Source organism: Triplophysa rosa, linkage group LG9, assembly GCF_024868665.1.
Source record: "Triplophysa rosa linkage group LG9, Trosa_1v2, whole genome shotgun sequence".
NCBI classification, from domain to species: domain Eukaryota; kingdom Metazoa; phylum Chordata; class Actinopteri; order Cypriniformes; family Nemacheilidae; genus Triplophysa; species Triplophysa rosa.
In genome coordinates, this window is record NC_079898.1 from 12,322,742 (window position 1) to 12,350,237 (window position 27,496).

A 27,496-nucleotide genomic window follows, 5' to 3' on the forward strand; every position below is an offset into this window, starting at 1 on the left:
TCGACAATTTATTTCTTCCTTTACAGTTTTTATTTCTTCCTGTGCCGTTTGACATGCTTTGTTTTTTAATCAATTTCAAATATTTTCACAGTGCCGAGCCAAGTGCAATATATGAGGTGTTGCACCACATTCCAGCAAATCTACCTCTCGTTCATTCATCTTATACCCCCCCCCCCGCCTGCCGCCTCCTCTCTGCTAATGGCCATTTGTTTTACAAGGGTCTCTCTGCTCCCCTCTGTTTATCAAATAAAACACTCTCACTACAGCAAACACTCGCAGCCAGAGTTTGAAGTTAGGAAATAGGCTGAGTTTACTCTAGAAATCAGGTCAGATGCTAAATTCAGCCTGCCATTTACGCTCTATATTTATAAAGTGTAGGTTTTCTGTTGTGTAGGTGAAATGAATTCCGTTTCCGTCTGTCATCTTCTCAATTCTGTGTTTCAGAATGCCAGCTGATGAAAACAGAACGACCAAAACCGAACACTTTTATTATTAGATGTCTACAGTGGACTACAGTCATAGAGAGAACCTTCCATGTGGACAGTCCAGAAGAAAGGTGAGAGGATTTTTTAAACAAGCATCACCGTGTAGTTTATCTTCGTCTAATACACACATATATACAGAGCTCTGAGCGATGTGAGACACACACTGGCAGAGATCCAGAGACCGTAGGCCTTCATGTGAGGAGAGATGTGGCAGTAGCTGGACTCACGCCAGACTGTATTCAAAGCCTTTATCTCTCATTAGCAAAAACCGCTCATTATACACCAAACCACTCCGCACCCATTCATCCGCACAACCTTGAGAGGGTCCGCCAGGCCCTTCCTGTACATGTAGCTGCATTAACCTCTTGAATCTTCACTTTGCGTTGGGGTTGCAAACTTACCACGTTTAGAGGTTAGTTTGTGGTGTTTGTAGTTTTCTCAAAAAGGAATAAGAATATGAATAAAACCGTATACGGGATACATGGATGTATCCCATACATAATGACATAATGTACAGCTAGCAAGTCGTTACCTAAAAAAACCCTCACGGACAGTTTGGGTTTATTTTAGAGATGCACGAATGCTAAAGTTCTCCACCGATACCGATAGCGATTATTGAGATTGATATCTGTCTATACCGATTCTGAAGATTAAATTAATATTTCTTAACTTTCTGAATGTTATTCATTCATATAATTACTATTAATATTGAACTTTAAACTGGTGATGTTTCTTATCATTTTCTTTATACAGAGCAGAAATTCATTACATTTTCCTGTCCTCTTTTGATGGACAGGATATATCGGCTCTGAATATCTGTTTTTTTATTAATCTGTTTTTGAAGGGTCATAAAACCCCCCCTTTTCAGCTACAGTCTACCTCACTGTCGTTTTGAAAAATGCTTGGTCGTGAACGCTGTGAGAAGAAGAGTGGAGGAGTGGGAGGGGCACGAGAGAAAGTGATCCGATTCCATATCTTAAAATATATTAGTCATTACACGAATCACACTTTCGAGCCACAGCGGGATTACAGAAACCACTGAATGTAATACGAGTATTTATTTTTAACAAAATGCAAGTATAACTGTTCTAGATAAAATATGACAGTTGACGCATTTGAAGAGATGGAAAAGTCCTCAGGTAACGATACCACATTCCTGACCAAGACTGCCTTCATGAGCGAGTCCAAAAGTCCACTTGTCTCCATTTCTAAAAGCTTTCCCGAGTTAAACAGGTTGCTACTGATCCGGCCTTACTCGCATCCATGACGAGTGGGCTTCGAACTGGCATGGAAAACGGGCTCTATAACGAGGCGACTAGCATTTGTCGCACAGGGTTACCAACCGTTTGTTTGCCATCGCATTCCGCTGGTCAGGAAACCCCCTTCCGTCAGTTCACAATAGCGTTTCAGGGGTCGGAAGTACCCTCCGTCTGTTTGAGTTTCGAACGTGACACATTGAGCTGTACTGGTCCACATGAGCTCTGGCCCACGAGAGATTCAAATGGCCATCCGCGCCTGTTTCTGTGCACCACAATTTCAACTGTCATGTATTTATCACTTTCAGTGGAGAAGCCCTTCCCCCATATATATACCGCATATAGTGTATTTCACATACTTTTATATATAATTACTGGAATATGTATTTTTGCAACTCCTGGTAAGTGTTCTGCATTTCTTCATTTATCCATCAGCTTGCTGTCATGTGCCATGAACGCCTCTCTCTAAAGGGTCAGATAGAAACACACCAGGCGCTGTCATGAATAATTAGGGGAAATGTCTTCTCATTGGAAAAGAAAACACAGTCTCATGAATAATTATGAGACACCGACGCGTCATCGATGTACTATCTATCGTATCGTACGGATTTTAAGGCAGAAAAGCTCAAAATGAACTAGTTTTCTCTACTGTAATAACTTACAGTTGGTAACATTGTTTTCTATGATGTGCAACCCAACCAACTCTGTTAACATCTAAACAAATGTTGTTTAGTGTTTCGTGATGCTTTAAACTATCGGCCAAAAAATTGCTTTTAATGGCCGATATGATTATTGGCCCATATATCAGTGCATCGCTAGTTTATTTGGCCTTAACTTCCAACTGTACATGGCTACTTACCCAACAAACAAACAAATGGACATTGATTAGACATGATTTGTGCTAAAAAATGACTGTTACAATATTTGTACAGTGCTACAGTGTAACAAAACACAGTTAGCCATCATTTAACAAAAATGCTGTGATCGACCAATCGGAATCAAGTATTCAGTCTGTTCTTTTTTAAACTCGTTTCCCACTTACAAATGACAAAGCACGCAAGTTCAGTGAAAAACTACTAGCTTCGCTCAGATGAATCCATCATTATTAAACTAACACATGCTCACAAACATGAACGCACCAGCGATTCTACACAACAGATGTTGTGCGGCACGACAAATGAAAACTCAATGGAGGGAGACAGTGTTCTCAACGAGGGGTGGATTCCCCTCTCACATTAGATTATATTGTTAGCGAGTGCAAATGGCCTCATGAATTTACTCTCGTTATCTGGCCTCATGTTTTCAGTAGAGGTCACGTTAACATTGTCAGATGTTTGGTATCTGCTTCTGATCATACGTGGTTTAAAATCAGTACAAATTGAGCTGCAACTAAGCAATGTTGTGTGGTTTATTTGTGAAGCCGCTGGTGTATTTGTGAAGCAGTGTTTTTTTGGTAAGAAATGGCTTCGTTCTGAGAAACGTGTGTGTGTGTGTGTGTGTGTGTTTCCATAGGGATGAGTGGGCAGAGGCGATTCAGATGGTGGCAGATAAACTCCAAAGACAGGAGGAGGAACGTATCCAGTGTAGTCCCACCTCACAGATAGACAACTTGGGAGAAGAGGAGATGGACACGTCTATTAGTCACCACAAACGCAAGGTGCCTTCAAACACTTGACCGTAATATAGCAACAGGATTCATGGTTGTTACAAAATCAAATTTGGGGCCTGAGTTTTTTGTACGTTAATTCCCATTTTGATGTAACTGTGATGCTGTCTCAATTAAGGGTCCAGTATGTAATTTTTTGGAGGATCTATTGACAGAAATGCAATAATATATACATAACTATGTGTTCAGAGGTGTATAAAGACCGTACAAAATGAAGCGTTATGTTTTCATTACCTTAGAATAAGCTATTTCTATCTACATACACTACGGGTCCCCTTACATGGCATGTGCCATGTTGTTTCTACAGTAGCCCTAAACAGACAAACTGCTCTACAGAGCACGTTTCATAAATACATTATTTCCTTCGGTAAAGAAGCGAAAACGTGACAAAATGTTAGTCCTGTGTCAGTTGCCATAGTGCTTCGAAAGGGAGAAGTGGAGTGAACCGTTGGTTGCAATTCGCAACCTCACCACTAGAAGTCGCTAAAATCTCCACATTGCTCCTTAACATTTGTAAAAGTTCTCTATGTCCCATTCTCAACTGTTAAATAATCACTGTTCGTTATTATAGAAAATGTGTTAAACGTAGTAACCCAAAAATCATGTCATATTCCGTTACCTTCCGCCGCAGCCGTTGCGCAGCAGAACCGCTGTCAGTGTGAGAGCACAAAGCGAGACTGAAGCTGCAGATGCAGGACGTGTGAAACAGGCCTCAACTTCAGCAAATTATGAAACTCTCAGGAATGTTTTTTTAAGCAGCATGTTTCTGGGAGTTTCATCATTTTTAAACAACAAGCTAATGTACAACATGTCAGTTTGGTAAAGTGGCAGCGGAGTCTCTGAGGGGAAGGATTCAATCCCTGCAGCGGATGGCTATTGTGTTTCTACAGATGTGGGCATGTTCTTATTGAGTAACGTTAGTCATATATAAAACTAGACACTAATTGTGGGCATTGCATTTCAGACTGTCTGACAATTTCACACTTTTTTTCTCGTGTTTGCAGACGATGAGTGACTTCGACTACTTAAAATTATTGGGGAAAGGCACTTTCGGTAAAGTCATTCTTGTAAGGGAGAAGGCCAGCGGGAAATATTATGCAATGAAAATTTTAAAGAAGGAGGTTATTATAGCAAAGGTAAGATCCATCAACAATTTCATTTCGAAGCACATATACAGTATACTGTATAGTCTGTTCATTAGCTAGATTTGGATCTTATAGTTATGTTTTATGATACTTTTACACTTGTAATTTTGAGAATTTCCTCCATTCTTTGTAATACAATCTGATGAAATCAAGGACCCAAAACAGTGCACACTCAAAACACGGCTCGCGATTATTGAATTTTCTCTCACGACGGGATATTTATCATGAGAAAACACCAGATCTGATTTGTATTTGTTTTCTTCCTGTAGGATGAAGTGGCCCACACGCTCACGGAAAGCCGAGTGCTGAAAAACACCAGACATCCTTTTTTAACCGTGAGTGCACGTTCACTACTGAATCATAGCAGATTCATCGCAGCTCTTTAGGCTTTACGGTGCTTTTGTATATATGATGGGCTTTTCCCTCGAGCCTCATTATAATGCAGAGAATAAACTGTAATAAATTAGCGGCCTAAACGTAGCTGTGCATCTGTTGAGAAGTCGCCAGCGAGAGGTAATTTCTCTGACACTCCAGATGCTGTTGTATGCCACGCAATATACACAGCAGGTTTAGCAAAACAATTTACAGCTGTCACTCAACAGGGTGTTCCCCCGTAAACTTCACCCGCCATCAAAGTTAACATCAGGGCCCTGCCAGAAAGAGCAAAGCGTTTTAAACCAAGCTTTTTTTTCTCTCGAGATGAGCAGTGTTCTCGTCTCGTGCGTTTTGATGAGCGTCTCTTACGTTGCGTTTGTTGTAGATTTGTGTGCGTTTTGTTTTTTCCCTCTAATGGTGTATTTCCACCTGCTGTTTCAGTCTTTGAAGTACTCATTCCAAACGAAAGACCGGCTTTGCTTTGTGATGGAATACGTCAATGGTGGAGAGGTACGTGTGCGTTTTGAGTTTGCGTTCGTGCTTTGTGTCTTTGTGTCTTTGTCTTTTGTGCTGGTAGATGAGCTATTTTTGTAGCTGTTCTGTCACTAGTGTGGATAGACTAGATATGATGCATAATGATATCTTGTGTTTGCATCCTTTTGGTAAAAATCAACTGATAACATTTACAACCAATAGACGGTTTCATCTTAACAACATAAACAAACGTTACTGAGCATGCGCACTTTTGTGACAACAACTGAACTTCCGGTACACATTCACAAACAATAGAGTGCCTGTAAATTATTTCTGATAACAATCAAAAGAAACCATTACTTGGCTGAACTTGTCTCTCCAACATTTTGACTTTAGACTCAGATACCAAGCTCAACCGCAAGATGTCAACGTACTATACGGTTTGTTTAAATGCGACCGAACTACAGGACCCATTCAACAAATTGTTTATTTAATAAAATGAACATACAACACAATTCAACAAATCGTTTATTTAATACAATTATTATACAATAAAATAATAATATAAATGGAAAAAAAAGTGGAAAAAATTAAGAGACCATTCCAAATTTTCATTTAATCATCATTACTAAATGTATTGGGTCCATTTCCGTCCATTGGCAGTCCAAAATCAAACCTCAGGAGTGACATAAAGTCATTCAACAGCAATGTAAAAGACCGACAGCATGACAAGACACATCAAAACTGTGATAAAAATACACGATATCACCTAAAACTTTTTTTGAACTTTTCCTAAACAAGATGAATATGAACTTGCAGTATTTGAGGTCTTAAAAAATACAGAGCATCTTTTCTGTTACTTTGACCTGTTTCTCCAGTTTCCATTTTCTGCAAATAAATGTAAATAGAAACAATATTTTTATTTAAAATGTGGGAGAAAAGAAACAAAAATAATAATTTTACCTAAACACATACCTATAAATAGTAAATTATTTTTTTCCGCGGCTGTATTTTGAATATAATCTGGACTATAAATATTTAGTATTATTATAAATGTACATTTTATATTGTAGCCAATTAAATAGAAAAAATGTAAGTATCTGTGAAAAAATTGGATGGATCTAATCAATGTATTTAACATTAAAATTGATCATATTTGATAACACTTTGAAGGTAATGTTTTATTACGAGCGTTTGGGTTCATTAAAGGTTTTTACATCCTCACAATATACTTGGGGAAAAAACTTTGCCTTGAAGTCTTCTGTTGATGTCAGCCATCTTGGTTCCATCTTGAGGTGCTCATATTTAGATAAATGAAATTCCACCACCAACGGTGCCGTTTAATCAGAGAGACGGCAATCTCGCTCTCATTCCCTCAGCCTGCGATGTCACCTGCTCCCCTAGCCTGGTCCAGCCAGAGCTCCTAACCTCCACACGCTGTGCTGAGCCCATCACTATCCCCCTTTCAGCCCTGCCACATTCACAGCTGCCAGTGCTCTGATGAAGGCACACCTGTCCCCGTCCATCCCGGGCCCCGGCGCGCCACCCACTCCCCCCTCCTTCAGCCGATCAGCAGAGCTGTTAGCGCTCCCCGGACAGCCGTATTCAAACATCCCACAGCAATTAATAGGCACAACTCCTCCTTGGAATTGTGGGTAATTTCTAGAAGGCGAGTTCAAGTGGAGCTGAGGGCCAGGCGGTTGACAGAAACCCTTGACTGGGGAGGAGGAGAGGAACCAGGATTACTCCATAAAAAGATACGAGAGCGATGATTGCGCGGGAAGGTCCGTTCCCGCCACTTTTATGGAACGTTAGACCGTGAGCGCGCAGCGCTGCCTTTAACAAGATTGGTGTATTGATTAAAATGCTGATTTAACAGGCCGCGCCGGCCTGTCTCTGGAAAGCCGGGGATGATGTGCCAGCTGCTGTCTGGGTTCGCTGGGCGTCCTCGGAGGGCCTCGCCATCTATCATCTCAATATGGCGATGTGAGGCAGTTTGTGTTGTGTTAATTTCCTCCAATAAATCAGTAATTATTGCAATCCTGTCCCTGCTGTTTACCCTGCAGCTGTTTTTCCATTTGTCGAGAGAACGGGTGTTCTCCGAGGACCGCACGCGCTTCTACGGCGCCGAGATCGTTTCCGCCCTCGACTACCTGCACTCTGCCAAGATAGTGTACCGGGATCTCAAGGTAAACAAGAAAAGGGGAAAGAATTGGTATATTTAGAGAGACCGTCGCCTTTATCCAGGCATGTGTCACGGGATGTTGAAAATGTAATTAAAGCTCTAGAGTTTGGGGCTTTTTCCCTTTATTTTTTGGAAACATCAAACTCTGGCGGCTGTGGATGATGACACAGTGTTTTGCTTGCAGCCTTGGACCGAGCCAGTTGCGAAAGTGCCAAGAAACTTGGACAAACGGCTTAGCTGTTAAAATGAAAAGGTTAAACTAATGTGCCTGGAAGTTTCTTACCAGTACTGTGGAGTAAATACATTATTTGTGCAGTTGTCAACTTTTAGTTGAATTTTACAAGTTATTCACTCATGAATTCAGTTATTAGGTAAGAGCAACACGTGTTTTAGAAATAAATGTAAATGTAATGAAACGGGAAGTAAATGTACAACAAACTGGGATCCCTTATGCATTAAAGCAGTCGGTTCTAATTTGAAAAAGCCTCAAATTACAATTGAGACATACTGTTTGAAGCAATAAGAGAGCCATGAATAGGAGTTTCAGAAGAAGTTCACCCAAAAATGAAAATTCTGTCCTCATTTACTCACCCTCAAGTTGTTCCAAATCTGTATAAACGTCTTTGTTCTGATGAACACGGAGAAAGATATTTGGAAGAATGCTTGTAACCAAACAGTTCTTGGCCACCATTGACTACCACAGTAAGAAAAAATGCTTTATAAATATCTTTGTTCTGTTGAACACAAAAGAAGATATTTCGTTGAATGTAGGAAAGCAAACCATTCTGGGGCACTTTTGACTACCATTTTCCTACACATTTTTTGGGGGGTTACAAGCATTTTTCCAAATATCTTTCTCGGTGTTCATCAGAACAAAGAAATGTATACAGATTTGGAACCACCTGAGGGGGAGTGAATGATGACAGAATTTTTGTTTTGGGTGAACTGTCCCTTTAACCACACTTTGATATGTGCCAATGGTCAGTCATAAGGAGTCAAACAAATTCACACTCTTCTTCTCTACCCAGCTGGAGAACTTAATGCTTGATAAAGACGGTCACATCAAAATTACAGACTTTGGACTCTGCAAGGAAGGGATCACGGATGCTGCTACCATGAAGACCTTCTGTGGAACACCAGAGTATCTGGCACCAGAGGTACAGCAACCTTAAGAAATGTCCTAAAGCACCATCACTACACTTTCAAACATATGCAAACCATCACTTCTGCAGTGATTTTAAAATAGTTTTTATGCCCTCAAGTAATGCCATGAGAGTCTGATCCGAGAAGAACAGTTGTACATCAGGATATTCTTTGTTTTCTTGGCACCTTTTATATCATTTCATCTTTCCCATGCACCAATATGGCGTGTTCAATGGGAACACACCTATAGTTGGCAAGAATGCCTAATTTACGGGGTGAGAAAAAGCCCAGTTTTCCTCATCTGCTATATACAGGTGGTGGTACTAATTAATGCAGTCTTTAATAAATAACACATTTTAAAAGTACAGTCTCTGTCTCTTATACAAATACTTTGACCTGTTAAGGAAAAATGATCTGTATTTTACTTTAAATTGTTTGCATAGCATTACAACATGTGACGCATGGACTTAGTGAGCCACCTTATTTAAAAATGTATTAAAAATTTGCTTCTCCAGTTCAATAACGTATGTAATATGGTGTATAAAGTATGTAATAGAAAGTTGCCACAACAAAAATTAAACACTGAGTATACAGTAAACATTTTTTAAAATAACATTTCAAGTCACTAAAATAAGAATTAATAAAGAAGTGAAATGGATCTTACTTTGTTAGAAATAATAGTGTGCAGCACACTATACATCGTACATGCACAGTGATCTACAAGATAATGTCATACAGTTGGTACAAAAGTCAGTAGGCAAGTATTACGTTTTGTAACCGTGTTATGATTATTCTTCAAAAGATATTATAAATCAAAAAGTATATATTATAAAGACTATATTATGAATACCCTTATAACACATTATATATGGATAACTGACAACCCGTACATGTGTCCTATGGCGTGACAGCAAAAATGTAGAAAAAACAAAATATATAAATATTAGGGCTGTCAAACGATTAATCGCGATTAATCGCATCCAGAATAAAAGTTTGTGTTTACATAATATATATCTGCGTACAGTGCATATTAATTTTGTATTTATAAACACAAAACATACACATACTTGTCTATATATTTGGGAAATATTTAAATATATTAATTTATATTTACCAATAATTAAAATTCTAAATAAACGTTTATTAATTGTTATATTTTATATGTTTCTAAAATAAATGCATTTATGAGTATGTGTTCATAAATACAAAATGAATTAGCAAAGTACACCGACATAAATTACGTAAACACAAACTTTTATTCTGGATGCGATTAATCACGATTAATCGTTTGACAGCCCTAATAAATATACATTTTAATAATATAAAGTAATATATTAACAGTTTGTTTTCTAAATGTAAGCTGTCACACCATAGGGCACATGTACGGTTTATTTGTCAACTACCTCATATGCATTTGCAAGAATAAGTGTCACTTTAATTCTTTCAGTAGTTTGCAGCTCAGTTTTGTTTCCAACCAGAGGTGCACAGGATGTCCAGATTGCAGTTGCTAAATCCATATTTATAGATAGGAAGGAGGGCGAGCGAGCGGGGGCTGCAGCACGAGTGAAGGGGGATATAGATTCCACTCGAAAAAGTACGGAAGACAATTTGGCGCAACATTTTGTTTTGCTCAGCCTGGCCGCCGTGCCAAGAGATGATTTGAGTGTTGGTTATTTTTCACAAGAGTATGTGATTGCACAAAAAAGTACATGCTAAACAGAGGCAGATGGTGGCAGATGGGGAAGGTTGGAAGAAGGTGGCTGGGAAACCTGGAAATCTATACTGCCGTACTGGTGTAAAAATAACAGAGCATAGCCTGAGCCAAGTTCTGAGATGCAAAGTAGAGGGGGATTAGAGAGGGAGTGTGTGAAAGATAATTCGAGGAAGAGACGAGGTTCTTTAGGGTTACAGAAGTGAAGCCGGCCGAACGTTTCAAGTGTTAATGAGAAAGACACATTTACAGAAATACTTTCCTCGAGCTGTGTGTCATCTGTCTGCGAGTTTTCATCTGTTACGGTGTTTAGTAATTACAGCATTTCTACAGTATGTTTGCAACCAATAAATGACATGATTGCTGGTTTCCAGGTGTCATGGAAAGCTCATAAGCTCGTGGAAATGAATGGTGCAGATGCTAAGCAAACATACGTCCTACGACCGTCCACGAGCAAACGTACAGCCCCGTCCGCCGTGTGCATGTGCGTAAGCGTCCTCGTGTAGCCCGGCCAAAGTGAGATAAGCTCGTGGATGCTGTCTCTTCCACTGCCCTGCTGGGGAACTGGGCTGGTGGAGCCACAGGCTCTCTGTCCCAGTCCCTCCCCGGCCAGCCTTGCCAAGGGCCCAGTCCTGGGAGCAGCAGTCCTGCCACATGGCTGTCCGAGCAGGGGCCTGTTCCTCCCCTGCGGCCGCTCCTCCTCGCCTGTGGCTCTGGAACGGGGAGACCCCAACTGGCTCTGTGTGCATTAATCGCATCCCCGCCTGCAGCCGAGCTGCTCGCGTACACTCCCAGGACAAACAGCACAATCCCTCCATACGTGCTGCACGCGAACCCTCGCGCACACACACACATACACATGAATGTCCTCATGTTCTAGAATGTGTTAGAACATGCAGTCCTGTGTTGCCCTGGGCTCAGTAAAAGCAACTGCAGTGTTTAATAATATAGTCCGTTTTTCATACAAAATCACAGTGAATACTCTTTGGAACTTTATTCATTTTAGTTTATGTATTAATATCTGTACAGTTCTAACTGTTTTACTATGATATTCAATGGGGCTGAAATTTTTGAACATAGTAGCACGCAAACTGTATTCAAGCATGTCTTTATTTGAAAATTGATAGGAAATCTCATATCACTGGCCATTCAGAACATACAGTATGACATGATACTGTATGTGCACAAGCAGCGACTGTATGGGTGGTATCAGCTCGACATTCACACGTGAACGTTCACATTGTGCTCTTGAATCAGAAAGCTTGTGTTGATTCATACAGTACACGTCCGTCTGTTTTGAAAGATCAGAGAAGAGACATCATTATAACACAACTCTCAGCATATGTTTAACTGGCTCACATCCAGACAGTCTTGTCATTAGTCAGACATATTAATCACGACTCTCCGCTCTGAAGAGCTGCTTCTCCATCTCACGTGAACTCCAGCCACCTCATTCCTGCCGCACAGACACAGAGATACGTGCAAGGTACGGACATCCTCGGTAATTGGGACCTGGGACGCTTGCCCGAAAGCGTATCTTTGATCTGTTTTTAGGTGTGTGCTACCTGGTTCCAAGTGTAGCCTGCACTGAGGTAGGGTGAACTTTGACCCTGCATGCTGGTATGGGAGAATAGGCAGAGGTTCGGTGATGAGAGGCACTGCAATACGGCTGTGAAGTACTGCCATTATCTGCTACTGATATTCAAATATTAGCACTGATGTTCATAACATGACATTCATTTAGAAACTCGACGGTGGCTGAAATGACTCTGGTGGAGATGAAATTGAACGTGTACCGTTACGCACGAGGAAGTCATTTTGAAACGGATTTGCTGGCTCTTTACACTGCGCTCTTTATATTGTGCATATTGTTGAAAGTGTTTTGTTGAGGGCTTATCTACTTGTATAACAGTCTTGACTATTTATTGGTAACAGTGAGATTTTTTTTGAGATTTTATACAATGCACATTTGTCTAATGCATGTATATTTGAGTATTTATGTGTCTGAAATGCTGAGGAGTGATGTCTCTATTATACAGTGGCACTAAAATGACTGTAAATGTACATCAACCACAAGGTTAATATAGTTTATTACAATTAAAACATAACATTTGAAATGCTTCCAGTAAAGGTTAAGGCACTAAAAAGTAAAACTTAATAGAATTAACATTAATACATATTAAAATGACAAAAGCAGGTAACAATTGCTAAAACATTAAACTAAATAAAATAACTTATATACACATTTGTATACAAATTAAAGTATATAAAAATAAAAGATAATCTAAAATATGAAAGGAATAGTTCACCCAAAAATGGTCCCCATTGACTTGACCATAGTATTTTTATTCCTACTAAGGAAAGTCAATGGGGACCATTTTTGGGTGAACTATTCCTTTAATAAAATTACAAGAAAAACAAAACTGTGATAACTCTAAAATACTTTTTTCTAAAATTTGGAATTTTATTTTATTTTAAATAACAAAATATTTAACCCAGTTGAATCTGCCTACATGATTTTTTAACTTCAAAATGAACTTTTCTATGTGGACTGAAGTGATAGTTAACCCAAAAATGAAACTTCTGTCATCATTTACTCACCCTCTTGTCATTCTAAACATGTATGACTTTCTTTCTTCCGGAGAACACAAAAGAAGATATTTTGAAGAATGTTGTTAACTGGTCCCCATTCACTTGCAATGGTTTTGTGTCCATGCAATAGAAGCAAATGGGGGCCAGCGCTGTTTCGTTACCAACTTTCTTCAAAATATCTTCTTTTGTGTTCTGCAGAAGAAAGTCAAACTTTAAAATGACAAGAGGGAGAGAGGAAATGATGACAGAATTTTTACTTTTGGGTGAACTATCACTTTAAATATAACCCAGTGTTTTATACTGTATATAAAGGTTGATCATAAATGAAGTACTCGCATGTGATGGTAATTGTAAAGTGTGTGTTTCTGTTAGGTTCTGGAGGACAATGATTATGGTCGTGCAGTGGACTGGTGGGGTCTGGGTGTGGTCATGTATGAGATGATGTGCGGTCGACTGCCTTTCTACAATCAGGAACATGAGAAGCTCTTTGAGCTCATCCTAATGGAGGACATCAAGTTTCCCAGAACGCTGTCTTCTGACGCCAAGTCCCTGCTGTCGGGTCTGCTCATCAAAGACCCCAACAAGAGGTGCGGACACACACAAACACACAACAAAAAGTTTGAACTTTATCCTCTGATAGAAAACCTTTGTTTTTTAATTGTATTTTTCGATTGTGTATGTGAAAACTCTGTTAAAAATTATTCATTTCATTTTGTTGTTGTTCTGTCAGACTTGGTGGCGGTCCGGATGATGCTAAGGAAATTATGCGACATAGTTTCTTTGTTGGAATCAACTGGCAGGATGTCTATGATAAAAAGGTAACCCACATTACTGTATATGTTTTAACCTTTATATGGCTGAGATCATAGAGGTCTTGGAGTTTCACACAAATGTGAACGATTTACGTTACTGATGTCATCAGGTCGGCTATGATTGGTTTAATCTGCAACCAGTTGAAACATTTTGAGATAACAAACCCGAGTGCAGAAGCCAAACACAATAACACAGGTCACTGTCAATCATCCATAGTTCATGTGCAATAGCTGGCAGGTTCAGAGGTGTTGGACTGAGCCCTCCGGCCCGCCGTAGCATATGCAGTGTCGGATCGGCACAAACAGGTGCTCGGTGTCTCATCTCCACCGCTTCCTTTCTCAGATGGTACCTCCCTTCAAGCCTCAGGTGTCGTCAGAGACAGATACCAGATACTTAGATGAAGAGTTCACAGCTCAGACGATTACAATAACCCCTCCTGAAAAATGTGAGTATGGCTGCTGTTTGTTTTCTGGCAAAAAATCATAAAATCATTTATGTAAGGACAAAACAGTGCGCGCAGACCACATATTGTACTGAATAAATAATGAAGAACTGTGCATTAGAAAATCATTTTTGGCACAAATGGAGATAGCCTGAAACTATGGGTGTTGCTGTTTGTTCGCACCTAGTATTGTTGTGAAAAAAGTTTGTTTTCTGGTCTTCTGTGTGAAAATGTCATGTGATCTTCACCTTAACCACAAACAACAAGCGACATTTTACACTGCTGCATTCTTATTTATACCAATTTTGACCAGTGCTTTCAACCAGAAACCAAAGATTATTATAGAATGTATCATTTAATTATAAAGTTCCTTTTTAAGACAACAAATCTACACGAAAGAATATCAAATATTCTGTTCCAAAGATGAAGAAATAACAAAATGAACAAAATCATTTAGAAAATAGTGCCAATCAAAACAGCTTTTATTAAAACTTTTTTAAGTGCAGTGACTTCTTACAAAGAGATTAAAGGATCAAAGAAATGTAGATTTTTTTCCAATGCACGACTCCTTTCAGGCCACATCCACACGATGTCAGAGCTTTCCCTATCCCAATACTTTTCCCCCTTTTAATTCCGTAAACACGGTGGCGTACACAAGAAAATGCAAGGGTGTCGTTTTCAGATTTATTCACTCTGGGACCCGAAAAAAATTGCTGAAAAAAAAATCAGGCTCTCAAACCGCTGGATCCAATACAACGCAACACCGATACAATACAAAAATCCTACGTATACAGCTAAACGCATCTCCGTGTGGATGGCGTCCTAGAGTTTGGGATTCAGACAAATTGTAACCCCTACAAAAAGTATACTTCAAAATTTCTTTACAAGTATACTTGATTTCAAATATATACTTGCAATATACTTAATTTATACTTAATATACTATAAGTAGTATTCACACTACTGTCAAAGTACTAGTAGTACACTTGTAGGTGTACTAATACTAGCTGTTACTAAATTGGCGCCTTTTTACTTTTAAGTAAACTTTAGGTACAACAGTAGTAAGGTTTGAGTACACAACTACAGTAGTTTACTACTGCCTACTGAATACTACAAATGAGCTTATCAGTATACTGATAGTTTACTAGTTAAAAAAGACATTGTAGTTGACGAAAGTAGACTTTAAAGTATATCCTCAGTAAACGACTAGTTTAGTAGTTTTTATACTACTTTTATGTAAAGTGAACTTAACATAATATTAACCGTTTACTATGTATGTGTTGTTACTGTGTAAACAATAAACATACCAGTGATCATATAAGTTTATAAGACAGAATGTGAAAAGCATACTTGATAGACTAATCCATCAAAAGCATGAATACAACTTCAAGCCAAAAATACAGAGAATAAGGCAATTGATTTTTGAGTATATCTAAAAAAATATTTGAGTATAGTATTTACTTAAAAGTTTGATTGCAAGTATACGCCAAATATACTATTCTGTCAGTAAAAGTCAAGCATACTTACTGTAAGTCTATTATTAGTTGTGTAGTATAGCCGAGTAAGAACTACATAAAAAGTAGACTGAAGGTAAACTTTCTTCATTTTGGTTTAAAAGAAGTATACTAATTGAAATAATAATTCAATAAACAATTGAATCTTTCTACTAATGTTCTGAAATCTCTACTTTGACACGAGAACGTAAACTGATTCTTACATTATTGGCCCTGCTTAACGCATTTGTTTCATTAAGATTAACTCATGTAAAATGTTACATGTGGTTTTTAGCCGTTTTGGCAAATTACGGTCAATTTTATTTGCCATCTACTCTGTTTTTGTCATTTAGAAGGGTGAGGTAAAACAAGGCAGTAATATTTTCAGTATTAAAGCCAAAGCTTATAGAAGGTCTAGTGGATATTTAGGATGTGTGGGACCAATTAAATGTTGTCTTCATAGCCCTTTTCATAAAACGAACAATCTTGCTTTCGCCTGCAAACTGTGAAGTCCTCACACACTGTGTATTCAACAGCTTGTTTCCTGTAAATGTGTGGGTGCCAGTTTTTTGGCATATTGCGTGCTTCTTATGACCTGATGGGAAATGGTTAAGTAGCACAGATAAAGTTTTCTTCACAGCTAACTGCAGAAAACTGTTTTATTTCATAAGCCTGGCTGATAAAGATTGGATGGTAAGAAATGATCCACTGATGGTTTTAAGGAAGAAATATTTGGACGTTCTGGCCAATGATGAGGTGATTTCAGACATAAATGTAATTCAATGACCGATCCATACTGTATGTTCCTCTCCAGTTGATGAAGATGGGATGGACTGCATGGATAATGAGCGAAGGCCACATTTCCCCCAGTTCTCGTACTCGGCCAGCGGGAGAGAGTGAACGCCGCGCGGCCCGCACTGCCTCATCTCATCAGTCACCACTGGAACAAATGAGGTCTTCAGCTTCTAACAGCCCCAGCCCTATCGACGCTCCATCATCCATCTTGGTTCTTTCATTTGTCTAGCTAGACCAAGTGAAACTTCTGTTTTAGGGTTACGGGAATTTGCACGCTGGGTCGGACCGAGTCCCGACCCGCTCTGACGTCTTCAAAGCTCCAAGCCCAAAGGTTGGGTGATGATGGGCGAACTCTTGCTGTTTGTTAGGAGTCTGTTTACTTTGTGTGTTTCTCTGTTTGGATCGAGATGTCACTTCACATTCCTCATGAGAAACTAGTCTTCGAGGTCACAACTTTTGGGTTTGGAAAAAATACGTAACTGCATGGCTAGAGATTCACATGGGTTTACGATCGCATCTCTTGGGTACATTAAGCTGCTTTGATATTACTGTTTGTGAGGTTCACCATCTGTTATATAAAGTCAAAACTGCCATATACGGTTAACTCAGGCTTTACAGAGAACATCTGTGTTCAACTCAGTCAACAGGACTAGCTTAACCCCTGCCCTACCCCACCCCGCGCCGCGCCACACACCCTATCTCAGTCGTTCACAATCCAGTGTTCCTCTCTCTCTAAAGCCCTGTGAAACTGAGCTATGCAGAACCAAACCACCAATTAGTACAGAATTATCTGTTATTATGTGTTCATGAAAGGCTTTATTTCTGACATATCAGGCCCTATGATGTACTTTCCTGGTGATTTGAAATATTTAATGCAGATACTGGCCAGTGACATGTATGTAGCTGGACCTCATATTATATTTACAGATGGTTTAAGGAAAGCACTTCTTAGGATCGTATCAGTGTTCTGACCAACTATCATGATTTCCAAACAGCCAAAAACAGATAAAGAGCATTTGAGAAACCCCTTCCACCTACCAGAGGATCTTTATAAAAGCCAGCATTAGTAGAATGACAGGGAAAGCACTATTATAATGTTTTATAAAAAGAAGGAAAAAAATGTGATTGAGATAATATATTTATTTGTTCTCCTTGCGTTTGTAAAGAATGCTCCTTTCGGAATGAAAAAGCTCTTAAAACGTTTATGAATGTAGATAGGTCAACGCAAAGACCTTCTTTTCGCTTTAGATTTTTCGACCAGCTTTCCTTTTTGACACCAGTGTAGTATTGTTCCTTCATTTCCAAAAAGGATTTTTTTAACTTTCTCGACCTTTTGAGTATTGTTGAAATGTGTTGTCGTCTTTCCACCAATGAAAGGGCTGCAAAAACCGATGCTCCCAAAAGCAAAACCAATTCCTATGGCTTGTCTGGCAATATGTTACTGTTTGTTGAAGTGTGTAAAGAAAGCATGACCGTGCGCAGTTGTGTTTTATTTTCTTCTGCTTGATCATTTGAACAGAACGCTGCACATGTTATTGCTTTAAGAATCGGTTCGGTTCGGAATTTGTGACATGCTACAGTGCTTTGACACCTAACATTAAATATGATGTCATCTTCACATTCCTTCCTTAAAAACTGAATCAGTCCAGGTGGTGGAATCACAAATCAGTTCACCAATCAGAGCAAAAACATTGAAATAAAAAACAAGCATATGTATTTGAATTACAAGCACCGTGTCTGGTCGCAGAATGAGGATTTACTCTTCCCTCAGACGATGCTTGATCAGATCAGGGAGTAGGGGACAAAAGGGAAGGGTCTGTGATGAATTATAATCATTTTCATGCATAGCACATTTTGTGATCACGCAATAGTGTTTGGCAATAAAACCTTGTTTTGTTTTGTTTTGTGAAGCAGAGATGTGCATGTGTATTGGTGTCTAGACCGTGTTTGTTGATGGCTGGAATGACCAAATCTACTTTTTATTTATATGTGGCACTTTTAAAGGAAGCTTCCTTGAGTTTACCGGTCTCATTAGGGCTCGTATGAAGGTGAGAAAGAAAGATTTTGGCATATGACATAAGACAAAGGTATGTTTATTAAAATGATCTGAGATTAAAAAATAATCATGTGACATCAAAAAAGTGGTTGTATGTTGGATTTGGTACTTTGGAGAAAAGACGTCTTGGGTTTCTTGCATGTGTGTTAAGGTTGCAGGATTGTGCTGGATTTGATTATGGTTGGTTAAGGAATGATTCTGTCAGTATTTCTTTTATGCTTCATTATCCGCCCAGATAGGAGTTAGATTTCCTCCAGACAACCTAATGCCTGTGTTGTGTGAGCATCCTCAAACAGAGTCATGAGAGATGCGTACTGTTGCATTGCCAGTCCCAATAAGAGACGCTCCTGAGGATGTTCCTGCATTCAAACTGTGATGTCTAACCCAATAATGTTTTCTGACAGCACAACGCAGCAGTGGTGCTGTGAACAGATTAGCTGTTTATGTCACGGCTCTGTCTTCCAACTTTCCTTCAAATCGTTCCTTGTTTTTCCCATTCCTTCATTGCAGTCATTGGAACTACCTGATTTCATTTAATGGGCTCACACTGCTGATTGTTATTTTCAGTGAATTTGTTTTTTTATTTTTGATTTAATAGCAAATAACTTGAATATTCCTCAACGTGGTTTTGTTTTTGTCTTCACGATTGTCAATTTAAAATAAGAATGAGGAGATTAAAGCATTTATAGTTTTTATTTTGGTTAAACTGCTTTTTAGTGCAACGGATTTGGATCATACTGTGATGCCGTTCATTCATTTCATTAACTTAATATGCACTTGTGAAGGACCATTGAGTCCTCAACACATTGAGAGGTGGCAGAGGTGACGTTGCGGTACCTTGGATGTGAGAGACTATTATTGGTAATACATTATTCCTGGACTTTATTGAAATGGCAGAAGGGCCTTTTGGCTTTGGCCAACTCAATCTTACACTTTTGTAATTCCATATTTTAACACTCCGCTTTATATCTGCCTGTAGTAGCACTTTCATGCCCATTGCCCTTTTCATATAGCTCGGCAAAAGAGAAATGGTCCCTGCTTAAAAAAAAGAAAATGAGAAAAAAATACTTGAAAGCACAGATTCGCCCCTCATGGACCTCATGCTTTTTTACTTTGAGAGATTGTGCTGTGTAATATTTGAAAGGTGTGGATGCCGATAGACCCTGCTGCCAGGAGACACAACCATGGTGACACAGACAGACTAACGTTTCCCAAGATTCCCTAGCGCTAGAGTTATAGGCAAGGCTGAGCTGTTCCAGTGTCAGGTTTAGAGCAGGATACACGTTCACTGACCTCGAGGTCATTATTCCCAAAACTAAACTAGTGTGAGGACGGGACCCATGGAGACGTGGGCAGCATGGGCTCCAACCCTCCCGACTGCACCTCAGCGTGCACACTGCTGCTACTGTTTGTACTGTCTACAACAGACTTTCTCTATATCGTGCTCCTGGTAGTGTATTATGAATGAGCATGAATTGTAAAGTATTTATTTAAAAACAACAAATCTTAAAAAAAAAAGACATTCATTTTATGTCCATGTAGCTTTAGAGTTTGACATTTCTTGACCTTGCTAGCTCTGTTGTTAGATCCATGTTAAGAACTAGTCATGTGGTTAAGAATTTTACACAGAAGGGATTTAAAAAAACTAAGAACTGTATTACTGTCCATCATGCTAAATGAAGAAAATACTATATAGGGCCCACGGGGAGCTGATCTGCAAGAAACTGTTTTTGTACACTGTACATCCTAGTATTTTTACACGTAAATGTATATGATAGGGATGCACATTATTTTCCTTCTTACAGACTGCTTAAATAAAGCACTATGTCAATCTGCTTTGGCTTGAATTGTTTGTTTGCCTTATTTGCTCGTGCGATAGAACGTGTACGCTGGCCATAGAGTTCATTCATTCATGGATTTACAACCACTAGACTTTAACATTAAAATGAATAGAAATAAATTATTTATTGAACATAAAAAATAAAGCACCATCAAACCTTTAAGTTGCACAAATCAATAATAAAATGCATTTTTAAATGTGCAGAAACATTAGCTACATTTTCACACGTCATAAAACTATGACCTGCTGTATGTAAGCAGCCACACTTTATTAAACTGTCATTATTAACATTCATTCTATGTCTAGTGGAATATGTCGAGTGTTACAGAACGAAACTAATGATCATCACATGAATTCCAGAAGTGACCATGAGTTCAAGATGAAGTGACACGCCTTCACACAGCCATTGTGTCCAATCTCTTCTCCACATGTACCTGAAGCAAAAGTGAAACAGACTCCACATAATGAGGTTTAATACTAAACACCTGCTACAAAAGGCAAAATCCACAGATATGTTACAAATTGGTGTCTAATGACCTTCAATAAAAAATTGCTAGTTTTAAACTGCAAATGTCTTTATCTGATTGCAGATAAACAATAAAAACTACAATATCACAGTTTGAAAATTATATTCCCAAAAACGAAAATTCTGTCATTTACTCACCCTCAAGTTGTTTCAAATCTGTATAAATGTATTTGTTCTGATGAACACAGAGAAAGATATTTGGAAAAATGTTTGTAACCTAACAAGTCTTGGTCACCATTGACTACCATAGAAGGAAAAATGACTTAATAATGACTTAATAATTGTATAATAATAAACTTTGTTCTGTTGAACACAAATATTTTGAAGAATGTAGGACTGAACAGTTCCGGGGCACTTTGACCACCATTGTAATTTTCCTACGATTCTTCCCAATCCCATCTTTCTCTGTGTTCATCGGAACAAAACAATGACAGATTTGAAACAATTTGAGGGGGAGTAAATGATGACAGAATTTAAATTTGTGGGTGAATTGTTCCTTTAACTGTGTTTCAAATGTTATCCAAATTTTTTGTTTTGTCTTTAATGTTTATTGCTTTTTTCAACTCATCTCAAAAGGTTCCAGCAGTTTCTTGTCTCGCATCATTCATTCTACCTTAATATAAATGCATCAAAAAACCCAGAAATGAATAATAATTGTCATTTATTTCAAATATCCTTCCAACACAAATCTTAACTGAGCTGAAAGAATGAAATCTCCGAGAGGCTGTGGGATTCGTACAGTAAGTGGTTTGAAACTTGGAGTGTGGCGGTCAGCTCAGCAGCATGTGGGTGTTCTTACACAAATGCTCAGAGGGAGAGTCTGAATTACTAACTCGCTCTAATAACAAAACAACAGCATGGTAGTATTAACAGAGCCGAGAGCGGCGTCGCTTTGCGGAGCATCACTCCGTTTGCAATAATCTCCGACGAATGTCAGCATTCGGCGATTCGCTGTCTGTTGCTGACGTGCCTCTAGCAGCAATCTGGATGAGCATCTGTGGGTGCCTAGTCTAGCGTGATGTGCAGCCATGGATACCAGCTGCTGTAGTGCTTGTGTGCTCACGCTCCATCTCTGCATCTCTCTGGGAGACCATTAAGATTTCTTGCATTGTGACATTATTTTCATGACAATTAAGTCATCTCCCCTCAAATTCTCATTACTGTAATTCATCTCAACGCTCGACTGTTGATCTTTTCAAGAGGAATTCTGTTTTAATTCTCATTAGTGGAACACAAGTTTTTTTTTGGTTTACTTTTGTTTTTAAAACAGCATGAAGTATAAATAAGAAAATTCTAACTGAAATTATATACAATCATTTAGATCATCCAGAAGAACTTTCAGTTTCAGTTTTTTAACACTACACAAACATTTGTATGCAATTTATTTTAAAAGATTTAATTATATACGTACGATTTAAAAATAAAATCAACAAAAACTGACACGTGTCTACACTAGACGCGGCGCGACAATACAATAAAACGCATTAGAACCCGTTTTAACTTTAACGCTCTACGACGTGACAATCCCATTAGAACAAGCCATGCGTCGTGTCATGTCGCGTTGTGCCGGCCGCATCCGGTGTAGACACGGTGTTACATTTTATAATTTACATAAAAATGATGTTAGAATACAAAAGCTTCACTTAATACAAAAAAATCCACGTTTAAAGCACATACTTTAAACTATAATTTTTTGGAACTTATTTTAAGGTGCAATATGACTTGAGGCATATGATACGAGGCACGAGTTCAATTTGAAATGTTTTTAAACCTATTTTCATAAGATGGACATATGGGTTCAAACCTGCATATCCCGCTTAATATATATCTACAAACAATATACCTGTAGTGTACATCCCACAATGCTCTATATGTCTGGGCCATGTGCATACAGTACACGGAGGACATACAACATTTTGCCACGTTAAAGCGGTTTTTCAGAACATACGAGAAACTGACCTGGACCTTGAGGTTCTTCATCTCTTCTGCGAGCTGCTGTCGCTCCTGCATGAGTTGGTTCTGTCTGGTGAGAAGCTGCAGAACCTGCTGAGAACTGGCTTGACTGTGCTGATCCAGCTGCTGCAGTCTGACACAAACACAAACAAATCACCTCTGGATTAGCAGACAGTCATTTAGATAAAGTCATTATGAAAATACGCTAACAATGCAAACGTAGCACATGGGATGAATCCCAGTGTTGCAGGCCAGATCTGTAGCAGACTACAGTGATCTGGCATACTGTACTGAGACTGTACAGCATCCCTCCAGCACTGAGATCCAGGCACCTGAATCGGCTCTTTAAATTGCTGAAGGTGCGCTTAATGTCTGGATGTGTGCTGGTTATACTCTTCTCCATCACGTGATGAATGAATGCTGCCATGATCAATACAGTGTGGTCAAACATCTCTCTCAAATAAAATTGTGTTGAGCAGTCTTTCTGTCTTTATGGGGAAGCGTGTATGAAATGTATCGTAAGTCTGAACACAAAGACAAAATTGTACCCCCCCAAAAATCCTGTCTGTGGGTCTCAATCTGTTTCACTTTTTCTCTCTCTCTTTTGTCTCCCTTACCCTCAACCCACTTTCTTTTATTTTCTCCTGGTCTGCCTGTTGTGATCTGGACAGGGCTGATCGCAGGGCTGTGGTGGGCATCCTGTCCTGTGCTCAGGTCCTGCTGTGTAGGGAGCTGGCGCCACTGCTGCCGCCCACCTCCGGAGTCTGGCACTGCTTTAACACTGGCCCTAACCTCCTCCACACACAACTTCAGCTCCAAATGTTTTCCTCTACTACTGCACCCATACAAACCTTGGAGCGCGCGTTTTTGCTTTCCTGCAGGTCTTTGGTGAACTCTGATTCATCTGCTATTCTTGTTTACCAAAACAAGGATTGAAAATAAGAAATGGGAGCTGTGAGAACATGGCCGTTATTTGTAAACCAGCTAGAGCTCTGTTAGTGTGCCATCTGCTTTTTAGACAAAGGGTTTGCTTTTCAAAGTTGTATTGTTTGAGACATTAGTAAAAATAAGTAAGATATTAGTAAAAACATTCTCATTGTTATCATTAATATGCAGATAGATTCAAAATCGGATCAACTTTGTAAGCACTGTGCATGACAAATACAAAACTTAATATATGAGTTAAGGAATTAAAAAAAGAAATAAAAGATGTTCTAACAAAAAACTTTATAAACTTTTAAATCACAATAAATATGATCATACAAAATATATATTATTCATATATTATTATTTATTGTAATATAATAAATAAACAATTTATATAAATAAACATATCGTCGCTGTCCTTCCAAAACCTAGTATGTCCAAATTCGAAAAAAAAACAGTACCTTTTACTTTTTTATGATTAAATACTTTGTTGTCAATCTTGACAAGCACTTTTTAATACTTTTTATTGGTTAGATATTTGCAAAACCCAGTGACAAACAGGGTGACTAATAATAATAATGATTTATGAAATAAATTACAAATCACAAAATTTGGAGATACAAGGTTTCAGAAGGACACCAGCGATGTAATATTATAATAATAAATAAAATTAACAAAAAATACTTTTTATCTTGATAACGTTAAATGACTGGGCTATTAGTGAACTGTTACATTATTTTCCAGCTTTAAACATTAAACAATGGACTGCTTCCAAATGACTTCTATTATGTAGCCAAATTGAATTATTTTAGGAGATATTTCTTCAACAAGATCAATATAAAGCAAAATATTTACTGTTAAATCTAACTAAAAAAGTTCCCTTTACTAAAGGAACTTAAGTTTTGCAGTCGAGCTCACCGTGCAATGTCAAGGCACTTAAGACAGGTTGTGTAATTCCCTCACACACACACACACACACCATCTGTAGCACATTTAAACCTCTGGAGACACACATGCTGCATTAACCTCTTACACAACCACACCGCCAAACACCTTACAATCTCTCTTTTACACCGACTCTGATCCGAGGTTCAAATCAAGCCGTGCCGGCATCATAAACCATCCCAAAGAAAAAAAACAACAAAACTCCTGTAGTCATTTCTGAAGCTGGACTCGCGACGGGAGTCTGATTAAATTAGAAGGCTGTCCAGCAGCTAAGGCTGCAAATCCAATAACCTCCCTCCATTTACTGGCACGCAACTTAATTAGGTTTTTAATACAGCTTAGTGCATGGAGCTGGGCTGAGCTGGCCTGCTCTGACCACTGCTGCCTCTGCCAGCTATTCAGAGAGTTGGAGACGGGAGAGCCGAGCTTCCCTGCTGACCCTGGTGAAAGGACACCATCTGCTGGCTCTCAGGCTAACTGAAGCCAGAGTAACGCTGACACCCGACTGCTGATGTGACTGGAAGTGAAATGACGGGCTGGATATGAAAAATATAAAATCATTTATAGAAAACTGAAGGATACAGCAGTCCTGACATACAATATCTTGAACGAATACTTCCTCTTTAGCTTTAGGGACAAGCTGAATTTATTTTCTGTGTAATGGACAGATGTCCCTCGGTTTATAAAAGCAAACCAAAAAACATACACTGATAGTTTAGCGAGATCATAAAAAGGCTTTTTCGTTTTTACGCTTCTCATTAACTGTAACATTTTTTATGGGAATTGTCAGCAGGTGACGGAGCGCTCTGTGAGTTTGTATAATAAACGGTAAGAGAGTGGAGGTGGCCTGCAGTGTTGCCACCTGTACAGCGAGTCTAGATGCTGATGGACTGGACTGAGGTTCTGCTGCTTGTGTGGCCTGCTGTGGCCTCGGGCTGTGTGCTTTTTGTGACTGATGTTCAGTGCTTAGCATCTGTTAAGTGCTGGCCAAATGAATTGGCAAGCTCAGACAAATGAATCGAGAATGACTATTTTCATATTTCACTCTTTTGGATTAAAAACAAACAAAAAAGTCATGTTCACTCTTTTACATTTTTAATATAGAGACGTGCAACTATTACAAACTTGATAGATGGTTATCAAACAGACATCTGATAACAGCAACAATAGCCGTTTGGTTCAGGCAGGTTTAGTTCCTTCAATGCACAAACAGGAAAAAATCTCAACAAATGGAATGACAAATCACTAAATCCACAGAATTTACGAGGCTCCGTCAGCAGCATGCTGCGGATAGTGCCGGGAAGGGCTACTCGAGGCTTGGAGGAGGGATACGCAGTATAGAATATATGCAATCTGTCTTGGCTTGACTATTAACACAGAACTGCCAGAGGCAGAGAGGGGATGCATTCGCCCACTCCCCCCAACACCCGGACCAGAGACGCTCTTACTGACCGCAGGGCACTGCATCTCTCGTATCCATAACCTCATATCCTATTCTATTAGCCAATCATTATTTCCTCTTTTCCTCCTCTTTTATTTACAGATCTAATCTGTAATTTTATGCAAAGAAAACATTTTCTTATATATTAACTGTCAAATCATTTATTATATGTATGTGAAGATATATAGAATAATGCATTGATAATGTATTATAATATTTCAATATATTCAACAATACAAAAGGGAATTGCCGATTTTATAAATTTTTGTTTTAATATATGAAGAGTTTGGTTCCAAAATGAGGTAACTCCGTTTTTAAACATTTCAAAAATCATGTTTTTTTATTGTGCATTCCAATTAATAACAATCAAACTGCAGTTGGTTTGTTTTGATTTAAGCCATAATAACTACAAAAATACAGCTAACACAAGAAAACACTATAAAAATATGATAACATAATAAAAAACGTTGGAGACGATAGCCTCGTTGGGCAGTGCTCCGACACGTGGCGCATCGGGCAAACCGGGTTCGATTCCCGTCTCGTGGTCCTTTCCCGATCCCACCCCCTTCTCTCTCCCACTTCGCTTCCTGTCCTCTCTCTCACTAAAACTGTACAAATAAAGGCAAAATGCCAAAAATATATCTTAAAAAAAAAAACCTTAATAAAAACATGATTTTGGAAAATTATCTCATTTTGGAACCAAACTCTTCATATGGAAATGTATCATTTAATATATTGCATTATATTTTACATTATATTCCCATGTATTGTTGTTTCAAAAGGGGGATTTAGGACACATGTTAAACTGGCACTTGAGGTAAAAACTTCTATTGGATCATTTACATATGAGATTTAATCTTATACGCAAACATAAGGCCAAATATAACCTCAATTGTTTCTAGGAACTACACAAACCTGTGGCTTTCAAATAAAGAAATCACATTTTACAATAAATGTGACCCAGTCTGTGAAAACTAGGCTGAAGTCTCATAATCCAATTCTGAGACAATGAGCAACTTCCCTACCATTTCCATCTTTGACATGGTCTTACTCAGTCAATATTAAAGACATCGCTGGTGTCCTTCTGAACCCTTGTCTCTCCATATTTTGTGATTTTTATTTTAAATCATTGTTATTATCATTGTCACCCTCTATGTTTGTCACTGGGTTTTGCGAATATCTGACCAATAAAAAGTATTAAAAACTGCTTGCCGACAACATAGAATTGAATCGT

General features: G+C 38.7%; 2 protein-coding genes across 3 annotated transcripts in view; one reads left to right on the forward strand and one right to left on the reverse strand.

Moving 5' to 3' along the window:
• The window catches only part of akt3a (v-akt murine thymoma viral oncogene homolog 3a), a 74,439-nt gene extending 53,974 nt beyond the window's left edge, over positions 1 to 20,465 (forward strand). Inside the window, exons 5-15 of the mRNA XM_057342462.1 lie at positions 445 to 556; positions 3,254 to 3,398; positions 4,412 to 4,543; positions 4,822 to 4,887; positions 5,369 to 5,437; positions 7,468 to 7,590; positions 8,615 to 8,743; positions 13,405 to 13,619; positions 13,763 to 13,850; positions 14,188 to 14,290; positions 16,594 to 20,465. Coding sequence (XP_057198445.1) covers positions 445 to 556; positions 3,254 to 3,398; positions 4,412 to 4,543; positions 4,822 to 4,887; positions 5,369 to 5,437; positions 7,468 to 7,590; positions 8,615 to 8,743; positions 13,405 to 13,619; positions 13,763 to 13,850; positions 14,188 to 14,290; positions 16,594 to 16,679 — 1,268 coding nt within the window. The 3' untranslated portion in view covers positions 16,680 to 20,465. The remainder of the gene's footprint in view (positions 1 to 444; positions 557 to 3,253; positions 3,399 to 4,411; positions 4,544 to 4,821; positions 4,888 to 5,368; positions 5,438 to 7,467; positions 7,591 to 8,614; positions 8,744 to 13,404; positions 13,620 to 13,762; positions 13,851 to 14,187; positions 14,291 to 16,593) is intronic.
• A 119-nt stretch (positions 20,466 to 20,584) lies between these two features.
• The window catches only part of sdccag8 (SHH signaling and ciliogenesis regulator sdccag8), a 38,517-nt gene continuing 31,605 nt past the window's right edge, over positions 20,585 to 27,496 (reverse strand). For both annotated transcript variants that reach the window (XM_057342460.1, XM_057342458.1), the window contains exons 17-18: positions 22,956 to 23,082; positions 20,585 to 20,904 (exon numbers count right to left, since the gene is read on the reverse strand). In XM_057342460.1, coding sequence (XP_057198443.1) covers positions 20,866 to 20,904; positions 22,956 to 23,082 — 166 coding nt within the window. In that variant the 3' untranslated portion in view covers positions 20,585 to 20,865. The remainder of the gene's footprint in view (positions 20,905 to 22,955; positions 23,083 to 27,496) is intronic.